Genomic DNA, 25,495 nt, shown 5'->3' with positions numbered 1-25,495 from the left:
AGATCTTTGATAATACATTGTATTGCAATTGGTACATTTTTTAGCACTTGATGTATCATAAATGTAGCAGATTAAATATGTTAAGATATGCTTATATGATTTTATTTTTAATACTTTTTATCAAGTTTACAAATGTATAAAAGTTTTGTGTATTGGCATGTTCTTGTAATTTCTATTGCATTTTAAGTCAATTTGAAGCTGATTTGAACAAATGGTAAAAGGGATTCAAAATATTACTTTTATCATCTTAATATTTTGGTACTTACATGAGGGTGGTAAAGGGTTATTTTCGTGCAACGTGTTTTGCCATTTTTATTTCACGTGCAGTCGTGAAAAAGGTTCATTATTCACCGTGTTTCGTGAAATCGGTAAAAAGATCAATGTGCAAGACATTTTTAATTGTTCCTTCATCATGAAATGGCAATTTTATTTCGCGTTCTTCTGTGCAGATACCCCCCCTTTACGCCCCTCTTACATGTATTTCAAAGTATGAATGTAAACTATAACAACAAAATACTGAGAGTTCATTGTGTATTGTGTTAATGAAATTATTGACAGCAGCTATGTGTTACAAAAATCCACAAAATACTGTATAATTAAAATTCATGTACAAAAGCTTTTCAAAAGAATGTTTTTATGTCATTCCAGCTTGAACAGAACTTGAAGGGAGAAGGCGACTACGGTGAAACACCATCTAAAAATCTTGTCCAGCAGAACATCGAGTTACGGAGGAAACTAGAGGAGGAACATCAAAGTTATAAACGTAAACTCCAGGCATACCAAGACGGACAACAGAGACAAGCTCAACTTGTACAGAAACTTCAAGCCAAGGTAGGAGCTAGGTCTTCATAGATACAGTTAGAGCCAAAAGTTTATCAATAAACCGTTAATAGGCCAGGTCTTAGTATGATTGCCCAAATTTAGTAACAAATTCACCCACAATGGATATTTTTTGTCTGAAAATTATTTCCTATATAATTCTGATTGCAATCAACAATGAACATGTTTACTTTACATCTTATGGTAGTATAAGATATTTCAAATGTACCATCTGTAAAGGGAGATAATTTGTTAAATATTGATAGATCCACAAACAAAGAATTCTTTTCAAGAAAAACTATAAAAGATCAATCATCGTCAATATTAAAAGTAATAAAAAAGAAAATGAAATTTTGAATTGGTATTATCTCCCTATTATTTTGTTTTTCTCAGATTACTGAGCGTCGACCACAGGTGAAATTTTCCTGATATTATCTTTCATTTTATATCAACATATTATACAATATACATTCTTATCCATAGAAGTTGCTGCACCTCAAGGAATAGCATAGTTAGCAAATATATGTCATCAAATATTCACATTTTCTTTGCTTTAGAGTTTAAAAATGTTTTAATTATAATGATGTTTTTAGATGATAAATGATTTTTTATTTCAAAATTCATGAATTACTTAAATTAACAAATTGCTGACCTTAAACGTCCTTGACATTAAATTGGATATTTTTGAAAAAAAAATTGTATTCAGCCATTTGGTATGGTATTTACTGAAAATTGGACAAGTTCTGAATTAGAAAACAGAACTGTTTATAAAGATTTTTTTTACTGTTCAGCATATTTTCTACAGCTATCATTTATTTTTTATTAACCAATGCTTGTAAAACCTTACCAGGTTCAAAACTTTATATCTTGGAAAAAACCTGAATAGTTAGTATTTCTAAATGTTTTGTTAACCAGTTCAATAGTACACATGTTATACAATTGTTAGAATGCATCCAATATGAATGAAGTTTATGTAACAAAATTTCATAATTTTTTGATAAATTGTATTTTAATAGGGTTTCCTTAGTGTAGTTTTTACATTGGCTTTTGAATATAATCAAGTTTGTATGAAAATTTGTATTTAATTTGACATAGATAGTGCATTTTTCTCAGAGTATCCTTCAAAAGGATATTGCTAATTAGCATTTTAAATAGATTTTTATGCAAGGATTCAAAATAAGTAAAATACATAGCAATTTAAATAGTATTGAAAAGTACACAATTCTTTGAATTCAAATGTATAACATGCACACTATTGTTGTGCAAAACTGCCTTAGTATTGTGTTAAATTTAAATTCATGAATATGACTTCAAAAAGTACTTGTTAAGAAGGACTAGTCTTGGTTCTAAAGACACATACTAATGCAAGTAGACAATGTTATTTCTTTATCTGTAATTCAGGTTTTTTTTTAGTTTTGAGTCTTGATAGCTTACAGTCTGCTGAGTTTGAAAAAATTGAATTGAATTTATACCATATGGAAAGGCTATTAACCATTTATTCTCAAGTTTCAGAGCCAGTTAGCTGCGGTTTAATATTTACAGATTTAATTTTTCAGCTTTTACAATACAAGAAAAAATGTACTGATTATGAATCAAAGATACACTCACAGTCAATTTCGCAGGTAATTAGAGAATATTAACCAATCATATTATTCATGTTTAGGTTCTGCAGTACAAGAAAAAGTGTGAGGAAATCGAGGTAGATAACTCCGATATAAAATCCCGCTATGATCATTTGAAGTCGGTAAGCTAGTTGCGTGGAAGGAGTGTTTAATTAGGTGGCTGGCTTTTCCACTTAGATGTTACTTGAACAATTTCAGAAATTCTTAAAACTTTCAGCCATGAAATCCTCTGTTTTAGCACAACCCATCAATTGGTTTGTGAAAGAAATCACGATTTTCTAACAAAGTTTTAAAATTTTCCTGTCTTTGTTCAAGTAGCAATTTTATTGATGAGATTGTGTTTCCTGTTTTTATTTTTTTTGTTTTTTTTGTTCGATAAACAATAGATATTGTATAATATTTGGAACTTTAACTACATGTGAAAAAAGGAATAACTATCTCATCAATATAACTAGGTTTTAGACAACCAATAACTTGTTTGTATCCGAAGTACTGATTAAACTGGAATCATTATAGTTCAGCAGTAAAAAGATGAAAGTTAAGCAGTAAATGGATTCAAAACAAGCCATTGGTTGAGAGACTCTGCACTTTTTGGGCATGTTGTACTGATCCTGTTTGATATGAATTATTAGGTTCTACAGTATAAACGCAAATGTGGTGACCTTGAGAATGCAAATAGTAGTCTTAAATCAAATTCAACCGTGAGTAATTTTTGCACAGAAGTCCATCTTATTGTTATTGATCATTACTCAACTCTAGTAAATATTTGTATTGTTTGTTTTTGATTTTATTTTTATATTCCGCTCTGTGTAGCAATTTTATTTTTTTTTAATTGCAGAAGTGAATTATTTTAAAGGGAGTACATGTTTCAGTAATTAGAACGCATTTTCCAAAACATTGTGTCTTGAATATGTTACAAAACTTTCAACATTTATAATTGTCCCAAAATTATATTATTTACAGTTATCAATAAATAGAGAAACAAATTGAAATAACCTCACAAACTTTCATCTAAACCCCTCATAGATTTTATTGCACTATATCATATGATTGAAAATTAACAGAATCATGATAGTTTACAGAATGTTTTTGCAAAATTTCAAATTCTTCAAACTCTATGCATAACTGAATGAAATGAAATTGAATAAGTCCACAAGCACTTAACTTTAACCAAAAACTACCATAAATCATTCATTGGTCTGTGTGTATTAATAAGTACCTTATTCACTTCATAAAATATACTTAAATGATGATATATGATTTGATAGGAACAGCAATATTAAACCCCAGTCAAATTTAATAATGGTTCTGGAGATGTTGACATGTTTTACAACGTTGATATAATATCTTCTTCACAAATTCAGTTGAATAATGTCTTTAACACTGAGAAATTCAATGAATAGATTATATTTGCAATATAGGGTTACCTTCAATTAGTTGTAATAAAAGGAAAAATATAATTTTATCACTAAGAATGAAATAAAATTGGTAAACGTTTTCAAAAGTTCTTAATTTTATTCTGGATTCTTGATTTTAAAACACTTTTCAGAACCATTGCAAAACACTATTAAGCTAAAGAAATAAAGAAACAAAAACACAAACTTTATTTGGTACAACTCAATAACTGTTGAAAAAGTCTTAAGACATCGTTTACTTTAGGTCTGTGTATATATTTGCACATGGTATAAGGAAAATGAGTCCTTGAAAAGCTATAAAAAAAAAAGAGTTATTTTAAATCTTAGGAAGGGGAGGAGGAAGAGATAACAAAAAGGGGTTTTCCAATTCTTGTCACTAAATAGCACGTTACTAAACTCTCACAAAATGCCTGTAGATCATTGTTGTATCTGATCACTATGTGTTGTGTGTTGTTTTCTTCAAAGATGACAAATTCAGGAAAAGAGCATTTCATTATCGGAAAAAAGATACAAATCTTATTTTTGTTTTCTGAATTTGTCATTTATGAAGAGTTTGTTGTGTTTGCCTGTGTGTGTTGTTTGTTGTAATGTTGATGTAGATAGTATTTGCTTTTATGTATTACATACATGTAAAATTTGTTTGTTACAGAAGGATAACATATTTTAATCAGTCTTAAATGCATTGCTTATATAAAAAAAGTTTGGTTGAGAAAATTAAAAAAAATAGCAAAATAAAGACAGTATAACAACTATTCACTTAAAAAATTTACACTGAATATACAATTAAATTCCATTTACTTCTGACTCAATGATAAAAAAAGAAAAAGAAAAAGAAAATCAGGATATTCTGATAACAACGATCTCAATGAAGCATACTTTCAGTTTATATTGTAGTAACTAAAAATTTTCTCCTTACAGTTTCTGGTATTTAATCAATATGGAATAGTAAACATTTTATCATGTTTATGGAGTTAAAATCAATTTTAAGTAATTTTCTTTTCATTAAACTTCAAATAATTAACTTGTTTACTCAGTATAAATTTTCTTTACATAACCAAATTAAGTTATGAGTTGATACATGTATGTATTTAATGACCCAGCTGAGGCATTGTGCTCTAAATAATAAGACATTATATAACGAAATACACAGTTTGTTTGAATTGATATTTATACAATTGTTAGGTTTTTTCACTTCAAACGACATTGATTTTAAGTCATATATTCATGTTAAGATTTATACACTCAGCTGCAGCTTGAGTCTACAATGTAAGAAAACAAATTATAGCCTTGAAATCATACATGTTTTAAATGAGATCAAAGAACTTAAGGAAAAACACAAAATTTACTAGCTAGGGTTAGCTAGTATCTTGACCTCAGTGTTGATACTCAGAAATTTATTTAAGAAATCAATGTAGTAATTCAAAATAAAAACTGTTGTGAACCTATTTGTATATATTCTTTATCTCAGTTTCAAATAAACCTCTTTAAAGAGTGTTTAGGCTATTTTCTCCAAAATAAATTAAGTTTTGTTTTGGAACAGGAGCTGGGTTTGACTTGAATTTCAAAGATAAAAATAGGATGTGCATAGGGTGGTTGCATCCCCAAATCTCAGCTGCTTAAAATAACAAACGAACTTCGTTCTGAAACTGTCAAAAACTACAGTATAATGATGATTTGTCTACAAGAAATATACTTTTAATCTCTAAACATAAAAATTTGTCTACAAGTAATAGTTCCAGCATGAAATTCAATAAGTTTCAAATACCCCTTTATCGCACATTAACAAGTTATATCTTGAATTAATATGTATTTGATTTTATTTGGGAAATTTTGTTTAAATGTTTATTAGGAACAAATTATTTAACTGAAATTAAAAAAAATTTAAAAGGAAAACATTTAATATTTTCATATCCCACCGTTTAAACAAATCTAATTAAACTTCATTTTCTTTTAATGGTTTTTGGCCATTAAACGCAAGTTTTCTATTCAAGGTCAGGAGCAATGGACAATTCACATCGTCACATTCATTTCACAATAAAAGTCACTTTTGTAAATTTTGTTTACCAGTTTAAATAAATGTTTATTTTAATCCATTTTCAATAACTTTGTTAGATTATTTATATAACAAAATTGACTTAGCTTTTCATGACTCAAATTAATTCCGTTTATATGGTAATATTATTATTATTGTCACTCTCAGCCGAGATGAATTTTATTGAGCTTCTAAATACAAAGGTGTATTCTGTTATACCTATATGTTTTTAACTTTGATCCCATTAAAAGGAGATTTGTCGTAAAGTCAAACATCATCGCTTGATCGTCATTGAAAGGCACCTTTTGCAATCACTTAATGCATCATTTCACGATATGATGTGATATTGCAATATCTAACTGAGAAAGCACAAAGTGAAATTAATGAATGGAAAGTGTCGTTTTGTGGGACTGGTTAAACAAGTATTATCTGTTTGTGCTGTGGAGTTTCCTTGTCCGTCCTGACTTATGGAGTTGATTTAAGGACAGTTATCTAAATTAACTCATCTTTTAAAAAATTGAATCCGACTTTATTTAGGGATATAGAAACTTTAGAGTATAATTCAAAAATGGCAGAATCCTCGGAACAGGATCAGGATGTGTTAACAGGAGAATCTAACGATTATAGAATACGTAAAACTTATAGTGCTAAAACAATGCTTCGTAGAAATAAATCTTATAAGGTAGGAAGGACAATAATTGTAAAGTTAAACCTGGTTTCTGTGCTTTCTTTCAAAAAAAATAAAATTACATTTAAGTTCCATTGTTAAGGATTAATAAAATACTAAAGAAATAACCATTTTACATCTTAAATTAAAAGATGGCCTTGTAAACATAAGAATCTGTGTTCTTCCAAATCTTTAAAAGTTAGCAAGTTTCAGTTGATAGTGAACATCTCCTGTACAGTGGTGGATCCAGAAGGGAAAAACGGGTGATGTAGGGGGATTGGCACCCCTTTTTTGGACGATCTCAATGCATTTGATAAGGGACATATGGTTGGAACCCTCCCCCTTTTGGAAATGGCTGGATCCGCCTCTGCCTGTAGTACCCTATTAACAATGTAGACAATAGTATTTATGAATATGTCTATATTTTAGTTACAATCTCAACAAGACTCCTATCATAAGGGTTTAGACAGTGAAAGTCGCCTCCGTCAGGAAGCAGAAAACAACATGGATCACGAATCAGCTTTGATCAAGTTAGAAGAGGAACAGCAGAGGTCAGTAGTCCGAGGATGTATAGTGACTCCTAAAATGATATGAATGATATAAAAAAGAAGATGTGGTATGATTGCCAATGAGACAACTTCCACATGAGACCAAATGACACAGAAATTAACAGCTATAGGTCAATGTACATCCTTCAACAATGAGCAAATACATGAAATCACAAATGTAAAAAAATTCAAACGAGGAAACTAACAGCCTAATTTGAAATCATTACAAATAAGTTAGCTTCAACGTTCTTCGAAAAGTGAGAATTTAAGATCAATGCAAATATGCAGTAGGGATAGAATGCCCTTAAGATACCTTGGTTATACATTACTGATCAACATAAAATATTTCTTCACACGGAAATGATCAAAGATCAGATTGAACATGTTGCATGCCTATTCTTATACATGAATATGCTTTAAATTGAAATGCATTGATGATTCATAATTCATATCACAAGGATTTTAAATAAATATTTCCTGCATGAATTTTTAAGAAATTTTTTTAAGTGAATGAGAATTGGTGCAGTTAGTTTAATATATATATTATTAAAATTTTAAAACAAAAAGTAGATGCTTGCTTATACTATCAGGGAAAGATAATAGCCCTCCATGATAACAAATATTATTCACACACACACACCAGTTTGTTACTTGCTTAAATGGTTACGATAGATAAAATTGATCTTTATTGCATTGGATAAATCCAAACCATGTATAGCCTTAACCAAAAATTATTCAGGACAAAAGTATTAATATATAAAATTTAAAGCATTGAAATGATATTGATATCCGAAACTATCGTTTTGATTCAAATATATACACGATTTACACATTGAATTTATGTGACATTATTTTACGAAAAAGTGAATTTTTACACAAGGGCTACATGAAACTTTATGTTTCACATAGTTACAGTATTAACTACAAGACATGTCTATACACAATGCTGTATAAGTCATTGGGCATGTAAAATTTAAACCTAATAAGCTGGTTGTAACACAATAAGCCATTGCATTTTAAATCATTTTTAATGTTAATAATGCATAAAAATGTACTAAAAAACTGAATAATTGATCAGTAATATAATTGGTTTGAAATATTTAATAGTTAGAAAACTGAAAGTTGAAAGAGAAATATATTCAAAATTCAATTGTATACTAAACTTTAAGTTATGTAACATTTATGAAAGAGAAGGTTTAATTTTTATTCTTTATTAGTTATGCATTCTTTAACCTTTTTTTTATGGTTTGTGTTGCTAAGGTATACTGTTGCAGTTTAAATAAGTAATGATATTGAATATTTATGAGTCAAACAAAATACTAATACAGGTTTGGAAAGTACAAAATAATTCATATAACTTTCAATACTCACAATTAAGTATTTCTGTTGGGTTTTTTTTTACCAAAAATATTGTATTTACTAGAAATGAGATGAAGTAAAGCAGTCTGTTCCATTCAAGTTTGTTAAAAGGGTTTAGATTGTGTGTTATGTTGCAGGTGCTTTCTTTTTCTTTAAAAAATTGTCCTGGTCATGCATGAAATATTTGCCACTGAACATAAAACAACAAACAATCATTAATCTCATTGGAAAAAAACCAATGCAAGACCTTTATAAAATTTACAATCAAATGCATTACATTCTGATCTCCCTTTAAGATAACCTTGAAAATAGTTATACACTGACTCTATTTAAAATTGCAATTATTCCTCATTTTAGGAGTGCCAGCTTGGCCCATGTAAATTCTATGCTCAGAGAGCAGCTGGATCAAGCAACGGCAGCCAACCAGTCCCTCACTAATGATATCCACAAGCTGACCAACGATTGGCAGAGAGCTAGGGAAGAACTAGAAGGCAAGGAAGCAGAATGGAGAGAGGAGGAACAGGTAATTATTTAACAACACTACATTCCTCCCCTATACTCCTTATCTAATGAAAATGTAGATAATATGTGGCTTAATTATCAATTAGTAAAAGAATTAGACTTCATTTTGTCCATTGGACACTTGTTATACTTTTGTTCTGACATGTGGTGTCTCCATTCATGAAATATAAATACAGCATCTTTGAAAAGTTTGGGAGTAATTTTAGAAAATTAATGAATTTTATTTATTTTGCCTTTGTTTCATTTTTATTTGTTTACGTATTATTTTTTCAGTCATTTAATGAATACTTCAGCAATGAGCATGGACGCCTCCTCTCATTGTGGCGGGAAGTTGTAGCTTTCCGTCGCAGTTTCGGTGAGTTGAAGACAGCAACAGAACGTGACATGTCTCATCTTCGTTCTGATGTCACCAAGGCATCAAGGAGCATGCACTCTGCCTGTCTCAACCTGAGTGCCAACCAGAGAAGCTCAGATACACAACTTTCGGTTCTGCTGGATCGGGAAAAACAGGAAAGAATGTCTCTTGAGAACCAACTTAGAGATAAGAACAGGGAGATAGGAGAACTTCAGTCTCGCTATGATACTCATAGTGCTGAACTCAACTCCAAGTAAGTATTTAAATTCTGTCAGCAGTTCATAGAATTCGTCATTGCTAGTTTGATGAGTTCTCCACTGGAATAGTTTCATTTGGTTCTTATACATTCAATTCATCTAGTATTTTAAAATATGTCTTGAACATTGAGATCTCTATTCAAAAACCATATATCAATTCTTATATCTAACACTGTCTTTTGTAATGACCGATTCTTTTAAAATAAATCATTCTGTGTAAATTTGGAGAGCCTACATTTTAACAAATATATCTTGTAAAAATTATTTGTAAGATTTGTAAATGCATCCTGTTCATAAATAGCATAAAAGATTCACATTGGTTTTATTCAAATACATTGTATGAAATATCAACCAAAGAAATCATAATTGGGCAAATACTATTTTTGAATTGAAATGTGTATTGATCAAGTTACATAATATGTATAGAAAAAAGTGAATATAATATTTAATAGTGCAAAAGACAGTGTTAAATACTATCATTTTAATTCATGATTTAAAGATTTCTATCAACATGATATTGGAAAATGGATTTTCTCAATGTGTGTATTGCACATATATATATTTTACAAACCTCATTTTCAGATATGTTTATGAAAAGATTTCTGTAGAAAATCAGACACGGTAAAAAAGCAATTAAACAATTGTCCTATAAATTAATATATCATGTACTAAAAGGTGATATGCAGTGTTTTGATTCTCAATTGTTTTCCACTTTTCTAAAAAGATGCAAAAAAAAGAAATTTTTACTTGATTACTTTTAGACATGATTGCCAAAGTTTTATACTGCCAAAAAGTTTTAAACAATTTTTCTGGTAACTAGTGTTTTAAGATCAAACTGCTTATCATCTTAATTTGCACGAATTGTACATTAGTTGGTCAGCTATTATACAGTTGCTTTGTCCCTGAATGTTGGAACAAACTTACTGCTATTTGTTAATTTGTATATGAAATATTCATCCAATATATACTTTTTAATATTCGATTCATAATAGAATTTTCAAAATTTTATTAAACACTATTTTGAGTAAAGTATTACAAATGAGGAGGTATAAAAGAGGATTTATTTGATTCTTATAGTTGCCAAAGTAAGTTATTGGTAAATGTCAGACTTGATGCAATAAATGTATCAAATTTGATATATTTGACACACAATCACAGATTATGACTTTTTGGACAAAAATCGACATAGACCTACCATCAAGAATAAATTTACCCACATTAATGTATTAAAAGAAAAACATCTTCTAGCAAAACATCTTTTCGAGTATCACTGAATGGCAAGATATTAAAAAAGCATTTTTACTCAAATCAGCAGTTTGAAATAATTGAAATAATTTTAAGATTTCATTGTTGGATAATCTTTAGTTTTATATCAATATTTAAAATATTATTTACATTATAGAGGTAGTTTGTTACCCATATTTATCAGATTATATGAAACTATGTAGAATGCTTACATTGTATATTTTTAGCTTCAGAATATTTAAATTTTCTGCATATTTGAATATTTTTTTGTACTTGATTCTTTGTCAAACAAATATAGTATTTTTTCAAAATCAGATATTTCATTCATATAGAAAGAGAAAACAAATCTGACAGTAAGATGAACAGTAGGATTTAAATATTAAAAAATTCATATGAAAACTAAATTTTAATGAAAAAACCAAGACAACTAGAGGGTAGTGAGATGAGACAATTTCTATCTAACAATATTTATTATTGCAGGGTCAATGAGTTGACAATGTTGAATGAGAAATTGAAGATTCAGGCTGAAGAACATAACAAAACCATCAGCAATCTTCAACGTAACATCAACAACTTGGAGACACGTCTTGGTGAACAGCGCAGTTATGATCTTCCCGAAACTGAATCTTCCCGTCAGTACCGTGAAGAAACAGATGTCATTCATGAGGCTCTTAGAAACATTGCTGAAGCTGTTATCAATGACGCTGATGAACTTGATGCTGAAGGAGGAAGACGATCAGTATCACCTTCAAGAAATAGGTCAATGTCACCAACTGCCAGGGCAAGGTCACCAATTCTAAGAAACAGATCCAAATCTCCCATGGCTAGGTCAAGGTCTCCTGCCTTTGCCGATGCTACTTTCTCCGCTGTCCAAGCAGCCTTAAACAAACGTCAACTCCAGGTATCAGAACTGAGAGCTAAGTTGATAGCCAGTAAGGATCATAATGGACAGATGAGAAAGAACCTGGATGATGTGGAAAATGAGAGACGTAGACTGGAAATGCAGATTATCAACCTGAAAGAGGATCTGGACTTATCGTAAGTTTGCTTTCATTTTCAAAATAATTGATAAACGATGACTATCGAGTTTGTTTTCATTTTCAAATCAATTGATAAACGATGACTTTCGAATTTGTGTACTTTCCCGTAAATCTTCTATGTTTCAGTGTACAGTATATCTTATTATGACAGAGTAAGAACCAATTGATCAATGATATTATTTACTTTTATTTACCTCAGGTCAACCAGTGTAATTACTCTGTCATAAAAAATAACCCTAAAATTGGTGTATTGCTACAAATTAATGATAAAATAGGTACTGTTTCAATGTTCCTTAATTTGAAAACTTTAGGGAAAAAAATTGATGTGCAGCTTATGCTACATTAAAGACCAAACAGCCTATTCATTTCTATCAGTGATTTTTCCTTCAAATTTTGTGTGAAGGTGTTGCATGATATGAGGAATAAAATATTTTTTCTTGGGAGACGTACCGTACACCATGTTGGAATCCGTGAAAAACGCGAAATCGGACGTTATAATTTGACGTTTTTCCATTGCTAGAAACAACGTCATAGAGCTTTTATGTCACTACCAAGTTGCGTTAGCTGATGCGCATAAATAATAGGCTGTTTGGTCTTTAAAATGAAATTTTTAATCAGTCTGTTATAACATTGAAAGAATGACATGAATCTTTTGCATTGTAGGAAAAGAGACAAAGATGATACCTCTAGAGAGAGAGACAGGCTCAGGAATTCTCTAAACTTAACAGGAAATGAGAAGTCACAGCTAGAGAAAGTTCGTTATGAAATGAACGAACAAGTAGAAGGGCTTCAGATGGAGAACGAAAAACTCCAGGCTGCCAACACGGAACTACAGAGACAGAGGGACAACATTGAGGAGGACAAAGAGGACGTTACTAAAGACAAGGAGAGGCAACTTAAGGAGAATGATAGATGGTAAGAAAAATTAGATAATAGAATTAGGGGCACAAAAAGGGAACTCAGAATAATTGATATCAATAAATGGTTGACTACAAAAAATGAGATAATAAAAAGGAAAGGCAAATTATAAGAAATAATGTAGCAGAGAAGCAGAAAAAATATAGATCTGGAATTTCTTTTTGAAAGGGTAAGAGTCACAGGTACAGGCATTTTAAAAGGGTTTCAAAAAATAGACAGAATGAAATGAGCTGCCAAATAGTAGGTTCCAGGTTTTGATAGGTAACTGAGACTCAAGTTCATTCTGTCAATGTACCACTGTTTGTTCTGTGCTTTTAGGTCAAAGACCAATAAAAAATACAAAAAATAGTCTTTTTTATGCCCCACCTACGATAGTAGAGGGGCATTATGTTTTCTGGTCTGTGCGTCCGTTCGTTCGTCCGTCTGTCCCGCTTCAGGTTAAAGTTTTTGGTCAAGGTAGTTTTTGATGAAGTTGAAGTCCAATCAACTTGAAACTTAGTACACATGTTCCTTATGATATGATCTTTCTAATTTTAAAGCCAAATTAAACTTTTGACCCCAATTTCACGGTCCACTGAACATAGAAAATGAAAGTGCATGTTTCAGGTTAAAGTTTTTGGTCAAGGTAGTTTTTGATGAAGTTGAAGTCCAATCAACTTGAAACTTAGTACAAATGTTCCCTATGATATTATCTTTCTAATTTTAATGCCTAATTATATTTTTTATCCAATATGCCTAATTATATTTTTTATCCAATTTCACGGTCCATTGAACATGGAAAATGATAGTGGGAGTGGGGCATCCGTGTACTTTAGACACATTCTTGTTTTAGACTCATCTTGGAGGTTTTCAAAAAGTTAAGGATATTTTCATTTTGAAAGATTCCAATTGACAAAACAAGTGAAAATATGAAGCCCAATGTTTAAACATGTTAAAAAGATTTAAATTTCAGTGGTATCAGTTTCGGTATTTTGACAGCTAAATTACTGTTACCTGATACTGTAGAGAAAAACACAAACTTATTTTGAATATAATATGATGTTGTGATGTGAAATTTGATTGTATAATTTATCATTTAATACTTTTAACATGTAAAGAGAATTTACAACACTGGATGATACAGTGTCAGTATTGCATGATAGCACAATTTAACCTTTGATTTTGATTAAATAAATTCAGTAACATGTACTTTTCGATGTTGTATTTTTTAAACCAAAAGGAAATATAAAATATTCATGATATCTAAATATTAGGCATTTTATCACAAAGCATCATTAATATTCATTGGAATTGAAAGAGAATTTCAAAAGGGGTATTTCTAATCAATTTTGTGTTATTGATGATTTGGCAAAATTTGAACAATTAATTTTATTGACTTTAGGATTTAAAAAGTGTAATAGATCATCCCTTGTGTCCGTTTGACTATTAATTCATTACGTTCATTGTCTAATACAGAATGGGATTTACCTTAAAGCCAGATACATTGTGTACTAATGGTGTGACATAGTCATAGATTAATAAGTCTTTTCTTCTGATTGATCGCTTTATTTTTCATTTGTACAGAATTCATTATCTGTCAGATGTAGGTTCTGATTAGATTTGTGTATTTAAGTAAATTAATGTTTTTAAAATTACATGACAGATGGTGTTAGCTGTATCTTTTTTTTAATAATTTTTTTTCTATTTTTTTGTATAAATTTGTGCTATTTGTGTGATTGGTGTACTTTATAATGTGTGCTTTCATGTTTTTGGAGTACTAACTTCTGTGTGAACATAGAATTCCCTGCACAATATACATGTGTGTAAAAAGATTCAGTACACCAGAAACAAGATGGCACAATTCATAAGAGGACACCCTTCACACAGTACATGTATCATAAGTGTTGAACATAAAATAAAATAAATTAATTCATACTTCAGAGTATTTGCAATGTTTGGATGATAAATACAGTTATAACAAAATTTTCATTTTCATTTCTTATATTTCAGTCACAGAGTCATTGACCAGTTAGAACACAAAGTCAGCAGTATTAAGGAGGAGCTTGTTGGAACTAAAGAGGCTCTCAACAGGGCACTTTTGGACAAGGAGGTTCTTGAACAACAGAAGGCTGAAGTCAGTAAGTTGATATTGAATTGTGAATATAATATTTTTGATGGTTAATTTCAAATCATATTTATAATGGTATTCAAATGAAAAGTGGAATATCAATTAATTGGCTTTTGGGAGAGTGCTTTGGAAAGCAGGATAGAAGAAAAAAAGAATCAAATGAAAAAATATAATTTGTTGTTTGCATACATGTATCTGGTTCATAATCCTAAAACACATGCATGCAAACAAAAGTAAAATGGATTTGATTTTCATATTTTCTTCATCTTTTCTATTTAAGGTGATGCATTAACTAAATCTGAAGTTCAGAAGTCTGACCTTGAACTTGAAATAAACAGAGCCAAGACAGAAGAGGCTGGTCTTAGAGACGCCTTACACAAGATGCAACAACTGAATGAAGGTCTAGGTCAGGACAAGATTGAACTTAACAAGATGATTATTATGGTAAGTTATAGCTATCAGATATTTGTCTAAACTTTAGTTGACTGTTGTAAGAAAGGGAGGTTATTCAATGAAAATTTCTCTTTTACTTGTAAACTTTTGTTTACTGTAATTTCAGAAATTTTAGCATGCATTCATTAATGTGATTATTGAAAAATGGACAGAAAAGCATAATGAATTATTGTAATTATAGGAATTCCAAATAATAAGCATGTTAAGCAATAAATTAATGAAACTGACAGTATGCTTGAAAAGATTGGAATAAAGTGATATGTGCCATTTAAAGTATTATTGTTCATGGAGTATGAGTCTAAATAAAATAAGGATTATAAAATTGTTTTTGTTTTGGTTGTTTCACATAAATTCTTGCTGACTGAAGTTTCAAACCTACATTTTAATAAACTAACTATGTATGATTTTCATGTTTCTTTAATGTTTATAGCTAGAGAATGAGAAGGCCTCACTACAGGGAGAGAAATCCATGTTAGAACAGGAGAGATGTGGAATCAGAGAAGAATTGGTCCGTGTAGAGCAGGAGAAGATGGATCTTGATACAGAGAAAATGGGTAAGTAATTGTTTAAAATGTCACATGGTTGTTATTTGACAATTATCTTGATGATCTGATATAAACTTGTCATTTAGATAATAAAAATATACACGATAGATTCCATAAGTTAATTGTTATGTTTGAAGAAAAATTCTTGATGAATATGAAAAGAAACATTTGACATGTTCACAATCTTGCCTATTATTTATGTTAATGTAGATGTTTAATAATATTCCCTTTTTTCAACAGGACTGAACCAGACATTAGAACTGAGTGAGATGACAAGACAACAATTAGAAGAAGAAATCACTGCTATACATAGAGAAAAAGGAGAAACTACAGAACAACTCAACTGTGTACGTAAACCTGTATAGATAGGCTTGTCTCTTTTTTTGTGGTTTTATTTTATTATGTTCGGAGTAAGATTATTATGTGTCATCATTTTAAAAGTAGGACAATGCAATGATCAACTTTAAATGAACGATTTCAACTAGAAATTTTCATATTACCGTTATTTTGTCAAAAGGAAAATCAATTTAAGCTTTATCAAATCTCTTCCAATTTTAACACCATTATTTTCAGTCCGAACAGAATAATTTCCCTGTGTTGGTTTCTAGAAAATTACACTTGCGTTACTGTCAAAGTAAAGGAATCAGTTGTTAGAAATACAGTAAATAGCTGAAACACAAATATTAAAATTAATGAAGGGTTCCTGCATTTTATATGAGAAAGAATGTTAAATTAGAAATTAATTGAAGTCTATTTAAGGAATGACTGTAATATTTTTTGTCTATGAAGAAAAAACATAAAAAATGTGGTGCACACTGAATAACGCGCGTAGCGGGTTATTTAACAGTGTGCACCACATTTTTTATGTTATTTCTTCATAGACAGAAAAAATATTACAGTTATTTCTTATAATTTAATTCTAAATTCCATTTTAAACCGTAGAAAACCATGGAAAAACGTTGATGACGTCACGGTCACATGACTAAATTATGTCTATGGGCTCATAACAAAATAATGTCAGCCAATCAAAAGACGCATTACATCCAAAATTAAATTATATATATATATATATATCATCTGATATTTTCCCTGTAGGTTGCAAGACATAAACAAGCATTGGCTGAAGAATTGGTGTCTGTCAGGAAAGAAATGGAGAGGGTTAATACCAACCTCAAACGTATTGCTATTGAGAAGGAGAGACTCACACAAGAGAAGGGTGAACTGATTGTTCAGGTCACTGACACTGAGAGGGAAAATCGTCACCAGAGTGAAGTTATCTCCACTTTAAAGGCAGATAAGGATGCCCTTGAAAGTGCCCTTTATGAAGTCCAGGAACAAGCTCGCCAATTGGAGGTCCGCAAGGAACAGTTGGAGGGAGAAAACCAAGAGTTGATCATCAGGAAAGAAAACCTACAATGTAATTTTCTTATACATATATATTTTTGTCAACCTTTAAAAATGTATGAAATACCATGATGACAAAATTTCAAATTATTTTGACGGATACTTGTCTTAAAAAAAAATCTAGAAAATTATAATTGGAAATTTTTATTTCGATAAAAATGATTAATTACTGAGAAAAAATTTATATTTTTGCTAGAGTTATTATTTGTCTGTTCCTAAGGAATTTATTTATTTAAATGCTATATTCTTTTCGTCATACTGAATTTGTCATAACTTTTTTTTATTGGTTTGTTAGTTGAATTCTACTCACTTTCGTTTACCTGTTAAATAACATACCTTTTTACATCACTCAAAGATTTGCTTTCACACGGTAAACACTTAGTTCTTATTATATATTATTTTTGAAATTTGAGTTGAAGCGTCGATCAACACATTTTGGTAGTTTTGAGAACATTTTTTAACCCGCCCACCCGTGCCCATTTTTACTTTTGGGTATTTCAATACTTTCTCTACTGGTTTAGGGTTAATTCTTATGTATTAACAATTTTTGAATTTCTATATTGGTCATTCTTAAATTTGTTTATTGAATAGTATTGAACTATTGTGTTGTGTGAATTCATTTCATTAGCCTAATAAATGTTTTTATTGTATTTATTGTTTCATGTTTTTGAAAGTAATTTATGCACATGGACACACTTAAGAGTTTAGTACATTAATTGCTTTCATAAAGGTCTAAAAAAGGAATATATTTTTTCATACAGAAAGCTGATAATATTATTGATCAGATTGTCAGTTTTCCAATGTCAATTAGCACTTTGGTTTCATCAATTTCGTTATATTGAAGTAGTATTAAGTAAGTGTAGATGTACAGATAATGGATGAAAAAGAAAATTATAGTTTGCTTAAGGATGGAAATGGCCGTTAGAATTCTGTCTTGGAAAAAATATTTATAAATATCAGAACATAGATATTGTTTTTGAAATAATGTTAAGATTGAAAAATTGGTACAAAAAATCCAAATAAAAGTAGAAATAGAGATGTTATTTATTTGTTTTCTAAATTTCAGCTGAAATCAACCGTCTTTGTAAGGAGAAGGATGCTGACAATGAGAAGTTTGACTTCCAGAGAGAGGACCTGAACCGTCGTCTGGCTCAACTGGAGCGTGACATGCAGATGGCAATCACACAGGAGAAACAGGCTCATGAAGATGATGTTGATCGTCTCAGCAGAGAAAGAGTAAGTCTAACTGATTTCATATTTTGATAAGCAGAATCAATATAAAGTCATATAGATGTAGTATATTTTATGAAATTTTACAAGTAGCGGCTTTAGAGAACATCCATGAATTAAATCCAGACTAGGTTTCTAGCTACATATATGTGAGTAACATTGTAAGCTATATATATACAGGAAATATGTTTCAATATTACTTCTAAATATAGATTTACTTTGATTTTAAAGAATTTCATTTAACTTATCTCTTGTTTTCCGTGAATCAATGATGTAACCAGTATTCGTGTGATGTGAAAATTTTACAAATGTAAAGTAAATATTTATAGAAAAACTTTAAAAAAAATACTTAAAATTTGATGTAAATCACAGAACAAATAAATGATAATGTATTAAGTAGTTATAAAAATGGATTATGACAGATAAGATTTATGTTTTACTGGGATATAATTATGACATAATATTTGTGTTATTAGGATAACCAGAGAGCTGAGTTTGAGTCTCAGAGAGAAGAGATGATCACACAGTATAACATGGAGAAAGAAGAGTCTAACAATAAGTTTGATAGAATGAGAGAGGAACTCATGGAGGAACTTGCTGCTTTACAGAGAGACAGGGATAACTCTCTTATGATGGCTGAAAATGACAAACAACAGGTACTTGCATACAAAGGAGTATGGTCTACGCTATTTGTTTATTTTATTTATGTATCTATATTTATAAGAGTTTCAAAGTTTACGTAATCATGAGTTATTACATCTGTGTTATTTTTCTACTCATGAAAAAGTCGCCTTAAATATTTGGCTCATCAGAATTAGATTGTTTATTGCATTACAGCTAAAAAAATCAGTAAAGAATGATTAAACCTATATACAGAAACTTAATTTCGTATGGTTATTTACTAATCTATTCACAGTAATTCAACCTGATCATGAATACCTTTCAAATTGTGTCTTGGTTTAGTATATTGATATTTTTTATGTGATATAGACAATGTCATTATTTCTGTTTTTTTAGACAATATCATTATTTCTGTATTTTAGACAATGTCATTATTGGAACAAGAGAAGAGTACTCTTGGAGAGAAGAATAACAATCTGACCATGGATCTGGCCAATGCTAATGTGGAGTATGAGAGACTAAAACGGGATTACTATGCCAAACAAGAACAAGATAGGACTACCATTAACGGTCTCGGCAGTGAATTGAAGAATTTCCGTAGCCAGTTTGATGAAACTTGGTAAGTTGATAAGTGAAAAATATGTTGCTAGGAATATTCATGGTTTTGATTCAAATAAAATTTGTTTTCTTGCAATCTTTATCCTTGTAAATTATTAAGTAAAAAATTCACCCTTCATATAGTTCAAGTAGTTCAAGTAATTATCTAGTTTTTTTTTCAAATTACGATGACATATTTTGCCTTAAAAATGCATTGTTATATATTTGGCTGAAAGTTTAAACAAATATCTTTCAAAAGGAAAGTTTAAAAATAATCTCTAATTTATTTTACAGCATGAACCATGAAAAGGAATGCAAGGATCTAACAAACAATATTAGAGAGCTGGAAAGACAGAGAGAAGGAGCACTTAGAGAGGTGGCTGAACTCAAAACTCAACTCAAACTTGTCGAGGAGAATCGTGACAATATTCGTAGAGATCTTATCGAGGCTAATCGTAAAATCAGAGAGGGAGAAGAAACTAGAGATCTCATGAGAAAAGACATTGTTGAACTTAAACGCAATATAAACGATGAAGTGAGAGAGAAGGACACCATTAGTAAGACAGCTGACGAACTCAGAAATACAGTGAAGAGGAACGAGGCTGACAAGATTGAACTGAACAGAGCATTACAGGACAATAAACAAAGATGTGCAGGTATGTACAAATATAGAAAAATTTATAGAAGTTATGACCATTTTAATGGGACAAGTGGATAGCTCATAGTTGAAGGCCATACAGTGACCTATAGTTGAAATTTTCTGTGTCATTTGGTCTCTTGTGAAGAGTTGACAATCATACCACATCTTCTCATTTATAATTGAGTATTATATAAAATTCTATGAAAAGTAGTGATATTTTAAGGGAGAGAAGCATAATTAATTTATTTGAATTTTCGGATATCAGCTTTATTTCAACAAGAGTTGTAGATATTCAGTTTGATATATAAAGGAAAACTTGAAATTAATGTCTATAACATATTCCCAGATAGAAATTTATTGTGTGTGATAAAACTATATTATGGTTGTAATTTTGCTGACAAAATCAATATTTGGTTTATCAATGTAAATAATTCATAAAACAGTTCTTTGGTTCCAAGAACCAATCTATTATTGAAAGTGCATTTTTTGTTTCTGAAGAAAATTTAATAAATCGTTAAAATGATATTTATTTTAGTTGTAAAATGTCAAAATTAATGTACATTTATTTGATTTTCTATATATCGTTAAACATTTTAAATCTCCTTCACTTTTGTAGTGAAAGCGTTATATCAACAAAGTAAAATTTGTTTATAGATCTCTATTCAAATAAAGTAAACTTGGGATTTAATTTTATTAGTGTTCACATTAGCAAATATGAAAAGAGAATAATGCATAATATTTGACTGAAATCTCTTGATATATTGTATTGAATAGAAAAAGTTGTTGAAAAGGGAAAGAAGGCTAATAATATTTTGTGACTTGGAAATATTTTTCTATGCAGTATTGGATGAGCAGAAGGCGAATGTTCAGAAAGAGGCAGGTGACTTAAGAGCCAGTCTACGTGAAGTTGAGAAAGCTCGTCTTGAGGCACGTCGTGAGTTGCAAGAGCTACGTCGTCAAGTGAAACAATTAGACGGAGAGAGGAACAAGCTAGGAAAGGAAGTGGGAGACCTGCAGAACAGGGTGGCTAGGGATGAAGAAAAAGAGGAAGAGTCCAGGAGAACTTCATTCGATCTCAAACAAAAGGTATTGTTGTAACTGTTGTTTTTTTCTATGGTCGGGTTGTTGTCTCGTTGGCACATTCCCTATTTCCATTCTCAATTTTATGCATTGGCTTATTGTCTTTGTTTTTAAATATTTGGTAGATTCTCAAAATTTTAAACTTTGAAAATAATGTTTTAATTTGGACTGATCGAGGGTTCAAGGCTTCAGATCAGATTTGTAACAACTTTTCATCCTTCTAATACATGTATTCAAACTGTTTTGAATTAATATAAATAAAAAAATTCTAACAAACTGCACTTCATCTTGCTTTTTTGTTGAGATTATATAATTGTGGCTCCTTTTGTAGTTTAATATTGTGTAATTTATCTGTAAATGAGTTATTTCTCAATTTTATAGATTATACACCACCAGAGAGTTTCTGTGAAACACTGGAATCTTTGAATCAATTAGATTATGAAATATAGATTTCTTTTCAATAAATACTGACACATTATTTTTAAATTATTTGTTTCAGATTACAAATTTATCAATAAAATTCACTAAGTTGGAGTCCAAGCTAGGACTGAAAACAGTTACATATTGATTGTTTTCTTCACATAGAATATATAGTTAGCTGATTTGCTATAATTTGCATAGACATTTCCTCTATGTCTGACTTTGTATCAGATTCTGTTGAATTTCCAACTGTTTCTGTTTTACAAGCAGTGTTTAAAGTCTGTATGAAATATGTGTATGAGGCAATTTATTTAATCTTTTAAAATTGCTACAGTACAAGAAATTAATTTACCAATAAAGACCCTGCCTGCTATTAACAAAATTACAATTCCAATTATTACCGTGATTTATTTTTTAGGTGGTTGAGACAGAAGCCAGCCGTGAAGCCCTCAGAAAGGAACTTGCAAACACCCAGCGTAAGATGGGTGAAGTTATTGAGGAGAGCAGAATGAAAGAGAAAGATTACCAGATGGCACTTGAAGACAGCCGCAGAATTGAAAGGAAAATGGAGGACCAAAGGCGTAACTTGGAAATCCAACTTGAAAATACAGGTGCTGAGAATGAAGAATTGAAATTGAGGTTGAGTGGAGCCGAAGGACGAGTCAATGCCCTTGAAGCAACCCTTGCCAGACTAGAGGGTGCTAAACGTGACATCGAATTCAAACTTAGTAGCATTGTGTCAAGTTTGAGAAGGACCATTGGATTCAGACAAGAAATGCCAAGAGCCCGCAGTCCAGTTAGGTCCCGATCCACCAGCCCAAGGCGGTCCAGACCAAACTCTCCAGCTAAAGGTAAATTTAATATGAATTATTAATATGTATATTACTTCTGTAAGATGTTTGTGTTATAGATTATAATAGTATACTCAAGAAAATGAACTGGAAAATAAATTTAAGTCAATTTAGTAAGCTCTTTTTATTTGATAGCAAGATTCAAGCATGGAAGATTATGCCAATTTATATGTTTGCATTTCACTACTTTTACAGTTTACTTGTGGTAACTTAATTTGTACAAGGGCAGATTTAAATAGGTAACTTGAAAATGTAGTACTGATGGTTAAATTTGTGTTGTATCTTCATTTATTTGATTTTGATTCATAGGATTTGAGAATACATATGCCACCACTACTGAAGGTAGAGGTAGTCCTATTCCAAGAACTGGGTCACCTGATAGAGCAGGAAGTCCAATCAGAGTGTCATCACGTGGAGTGTCACCTTCCAGATTTGAAATGGCAGCTGTTGATGTAGACCCAGAGGCTGTCAGAATGGCTCTCCGTGACTTTGTACAACAGTTGGCAAATGCTGAGAGAGAAAGGGTAGGTTGAATCAATTATCTTAAAACAGTGACAAGCAAAACATATATTTTTGTGATCAGGTGATAATGTGTTACAATGGAAGTTTGTTTAGTTTAAGGAAAATTTTCTCTAAATTTCCTTAACCTTGTTTTATTTTAAAAGGTAAAATAACACTTAAATGATAATGATTATTTATAAGCTTACACTGATTTCTAAAAGAGAATGTTATAAATTTTCATATTAATGAATTCAAAAACTGCAATAACATATTGAATTGTCTCCCTTGCAGGATGATGCTCTCGCCAACACAAAGAGTATGGGAATACAACTTCAGGAATTAGAAGATGAGAAGGGCAGAGTAGAGAGACGTTTAGAACAATTACAGAAATCTCTTGGAGATGTAGAGGAAGGTTAGTTTATATTTTTACAGTTCATTATTAAATACTGTAAATTTAGAAATGATTACACATGCATGCATTTATTATTGCGATTTTTGAAGAATAGGCAAAAATGTAAGACTATTTATTGCCAGTTCAGGAAAATCAGCATAACTTATGTAGGTAATAGATATTTGAATGTGAGTTCAAATTATTGCAATACTCACCTTGTCACATTGTAGGCAATAATAAAAACCTGGCTATAATTTCCCAATTTACAGTATATAAGTTTTATGTATTAAAAAGTAGATCATTTTTAACCGGATTTTTGTGACAAAAATGTCGGTTATTGATTTGGGGATGCTCGGCGGGCGGCCGGGCGGTCGGGCAGTCGGGCAGTCGGGCGGTCGGGCGGGCGGCAATCAAATGTTGTCCGTGCATTAACTCATGAACCGTTCGGCCAAAGCTTTTAAAATTTTAATATGTTGTTACTGACAACTAAATGAAGGTCAAGTTCAATAATGGCGTTCAGGAGTTATGGTTCTTGAAAGATTGAAAAATGGAGTTTTCAGTCGTGTCCGTGCATTTACGCATGAACTGTTCTACCAAAGCTTCCCAAATTTTAATATGTTGTTACTGATGACAAAATGGAGGTCAAGTTAAATAATGACGATTTTGACTTTTACCGTTCAGGAGTTATGGTTTTTGAAAGATTGAAAAATGGAGTTTCCAGTTGTGTCCGTGCATTTATGCATGAACTGTTCTACCAAAGCTTCCCAAATTTTAATATGTTGTAACTGATGACAAAATAGAAGTCAAGTTCAATAATGACGATTTTGACCTTTACCGTTCAGGAGTTATGGTTCTTGAAAGATTGAAAAATGGTGTTTCCAGTCGTGTCCGTGCATTTTATCATGAACCATTCAACCAAAGCTTTTGAAATTTTTATATGTTGTTACTGATGACAAAATAGAGGTCAAGTTCAATAATGACGATTTTGACTTTTACCGTTCAGGCGTTATGGTTCTTGAAAGATTGTAAAATGGTGTTTCCATTCACGTTGTTGCATTTACTCATGAACCATTCAATCTAAGATTTCAAATTTTAATATGTTGATACTGATGACAAAATGGAGGCCAAATTTGATATTGACGATTTTCACTTTCACCATTCATCAGTAATGGTTCTTGTGATATTGCCAGGACACAAATAAATATTAATAAATCCGGTTTGCTGTCGTTGTGACAGCCTCTTGTTCTTTTTCAAATGAATCTTCTATAGTAATGTTTGGTCTTGTTTAGTGCTACTGATCTCATTCCAATACATGCACTGTCTTGGTTGGTGCTAAACTTTCCTGCTTAACTGATCTAATGCCAAGATTTGTTAATAAAAGGGAAATAACTCTTGCCAAACATTTTAAAAGCTATGACTTCAGATATGTTTTCAACAGAACTAAACATTTTTAAGTATTCCCCTGGTGTGAATTGATGACTTTTGAAGTGGATTTTAATAGTTTTAAATGACCACTTTTGATGAATATCTGCTGACAGACTTGTGAAAAGCAAATACTGTATGAGTTAAAATGTTTTTTAATAGTCTTTGAAGTGATTGCATTTAATTTCAAGAGCATGATCACATTAGGAATATACAATTACTGAAGAAAAGAAATGTTTTATTAAATGCTTACACCTTTATTATATCAAACTGTAAAAGATCTTTTGCCAATTTAGAAGACAATTTGTTGGTGAATTTTTTACTAGAACTATTTCCCAAAGTTAGTTTCTGTTTGAAAAGATGAGCAGGTAGAACACTTTATCCTAGGGACTGTTTGTCAGGTGATGTGAAATCAACTTCATTTACTCTGTGTT

The 25,495-nt window shown here is 30.7% G+C and overlaps 1 protein-coding gene across 50 annotated transcripts in view; it reads left to right on the top strand.

Moving 5' to 3' along the window:
* LOC139501783 (rootletin-like) overlaps nucleotides 1–25,495 on the top strand; it is a 96,616-nt gene that overhangs the window by 59,010 nt on the left and 12,111 nt on the right. For 12 of the 50 annotated variants that reach the window (XM_071290947.1, XM_071290940.1, XM_071290966.1 and 9 more), the window contains 20 exons: nucleotides 649–831; nucleotides 2,376–2,441; nucleotides 6,985–7,106; nucleotides 8,820–8,985; nucleotides 9,258–9,592; nucleotides 11,322–11,879; nucleotides 12,545–12,796; nucleotides 14,789–14,916; nucleotides 15,187–15,350; nucleotides 15,790–15,913; nucleotides 16,145–16,251; nucleotides 17,000–17,321; nucleotides 18,375–18,544; nucleotides 19,015–19,194; nucleotides 19,582–19,778; nucleotides 20,051–20,412; nucleotides 21,238–21,482; nucleotides 22,315–22,747; nucleotides 23,057–23,271; nucleotides 23,540–23,660. In XM_071290947.1, the coding sequence (XP_071147048.1) occupies nucleotides 649–831; nucleotides 2,376–2,441; nucleotides 6,985–7,106; nucleotides 8,820–8,985; nucleotides 9,258–9,592; nucleotides 11,322–11,879; nucleotides 12,545–12,796; nucleotides 14,789–14,916; nucleotides 15,187–15,350; nucleotides 15,790–15,913; nucleotides 16,145–16,251; nucleotides 17,000–17,321; nucleotides 18,375–18,544; nucleotides 19,015–19,194; nucleotides 19,582–19,778; nucleotides 20,051–20,412; nucleotides 21,238–21,482; nucleotides 22,315–22,747; nucleotides 23,057–23,271; nucleotides 23,540–23,660 (4,450 nt within the window). Of the gene's footprint in view, nucleotides 1–648; nucleotides 832–1,212; nucleotides 1,234–2,375; nucleotides 2,442–2,482; nucleotides 2,564–6,205; nucleotides 6,571–6,984; nucleotides 7,107–8,819; nucleotides 8,986–9,257; nucleotides 9,593–10,178; nucleotides 10,218–11,321; nucleotides 11,880–12,544; nucleotides 12,797–14,788; nucleotides 14,917–15,186; nucleotides 15,351–15,789; nucleotides 15,914–16,144; nucleotides 16,252–16,999; nucleotides 17,322–18,374; nucleotides 18,545–19,014; nucleotides 19,195–19,581; nucleotides 19,779–20,050; nucleotides 20,413–21,237; nucleotides 21,483–22,314; nucleotides 22,748–23,056; nucleotides 23,272–23,539; nucleotides 23,661–25,495 lie in introns of those variants that run through there. The other 38 variants (XM_071290941.1, XM_071290933.1, XM_071290958.1 and 35 more) reach the window with 9 other exon arrangements.

Source organism: Mytilus edulis, chromosome 13, assembly GCF_963676685.1.
Source record: "Mytilus edulis chromosome 13, xbMytEdul2.2, whole genome shotgun sequence".
NCBI lineage: Eukaryota > Metazoa > Mollusca > Bivalvia > Mytilida > Mytilidae > Mytilus > Mytilus edulis.
Note: the sequence above shows the minus strand (reverse complement) of the source record. Positions and strands in the feature narration are given on the sequence as shown.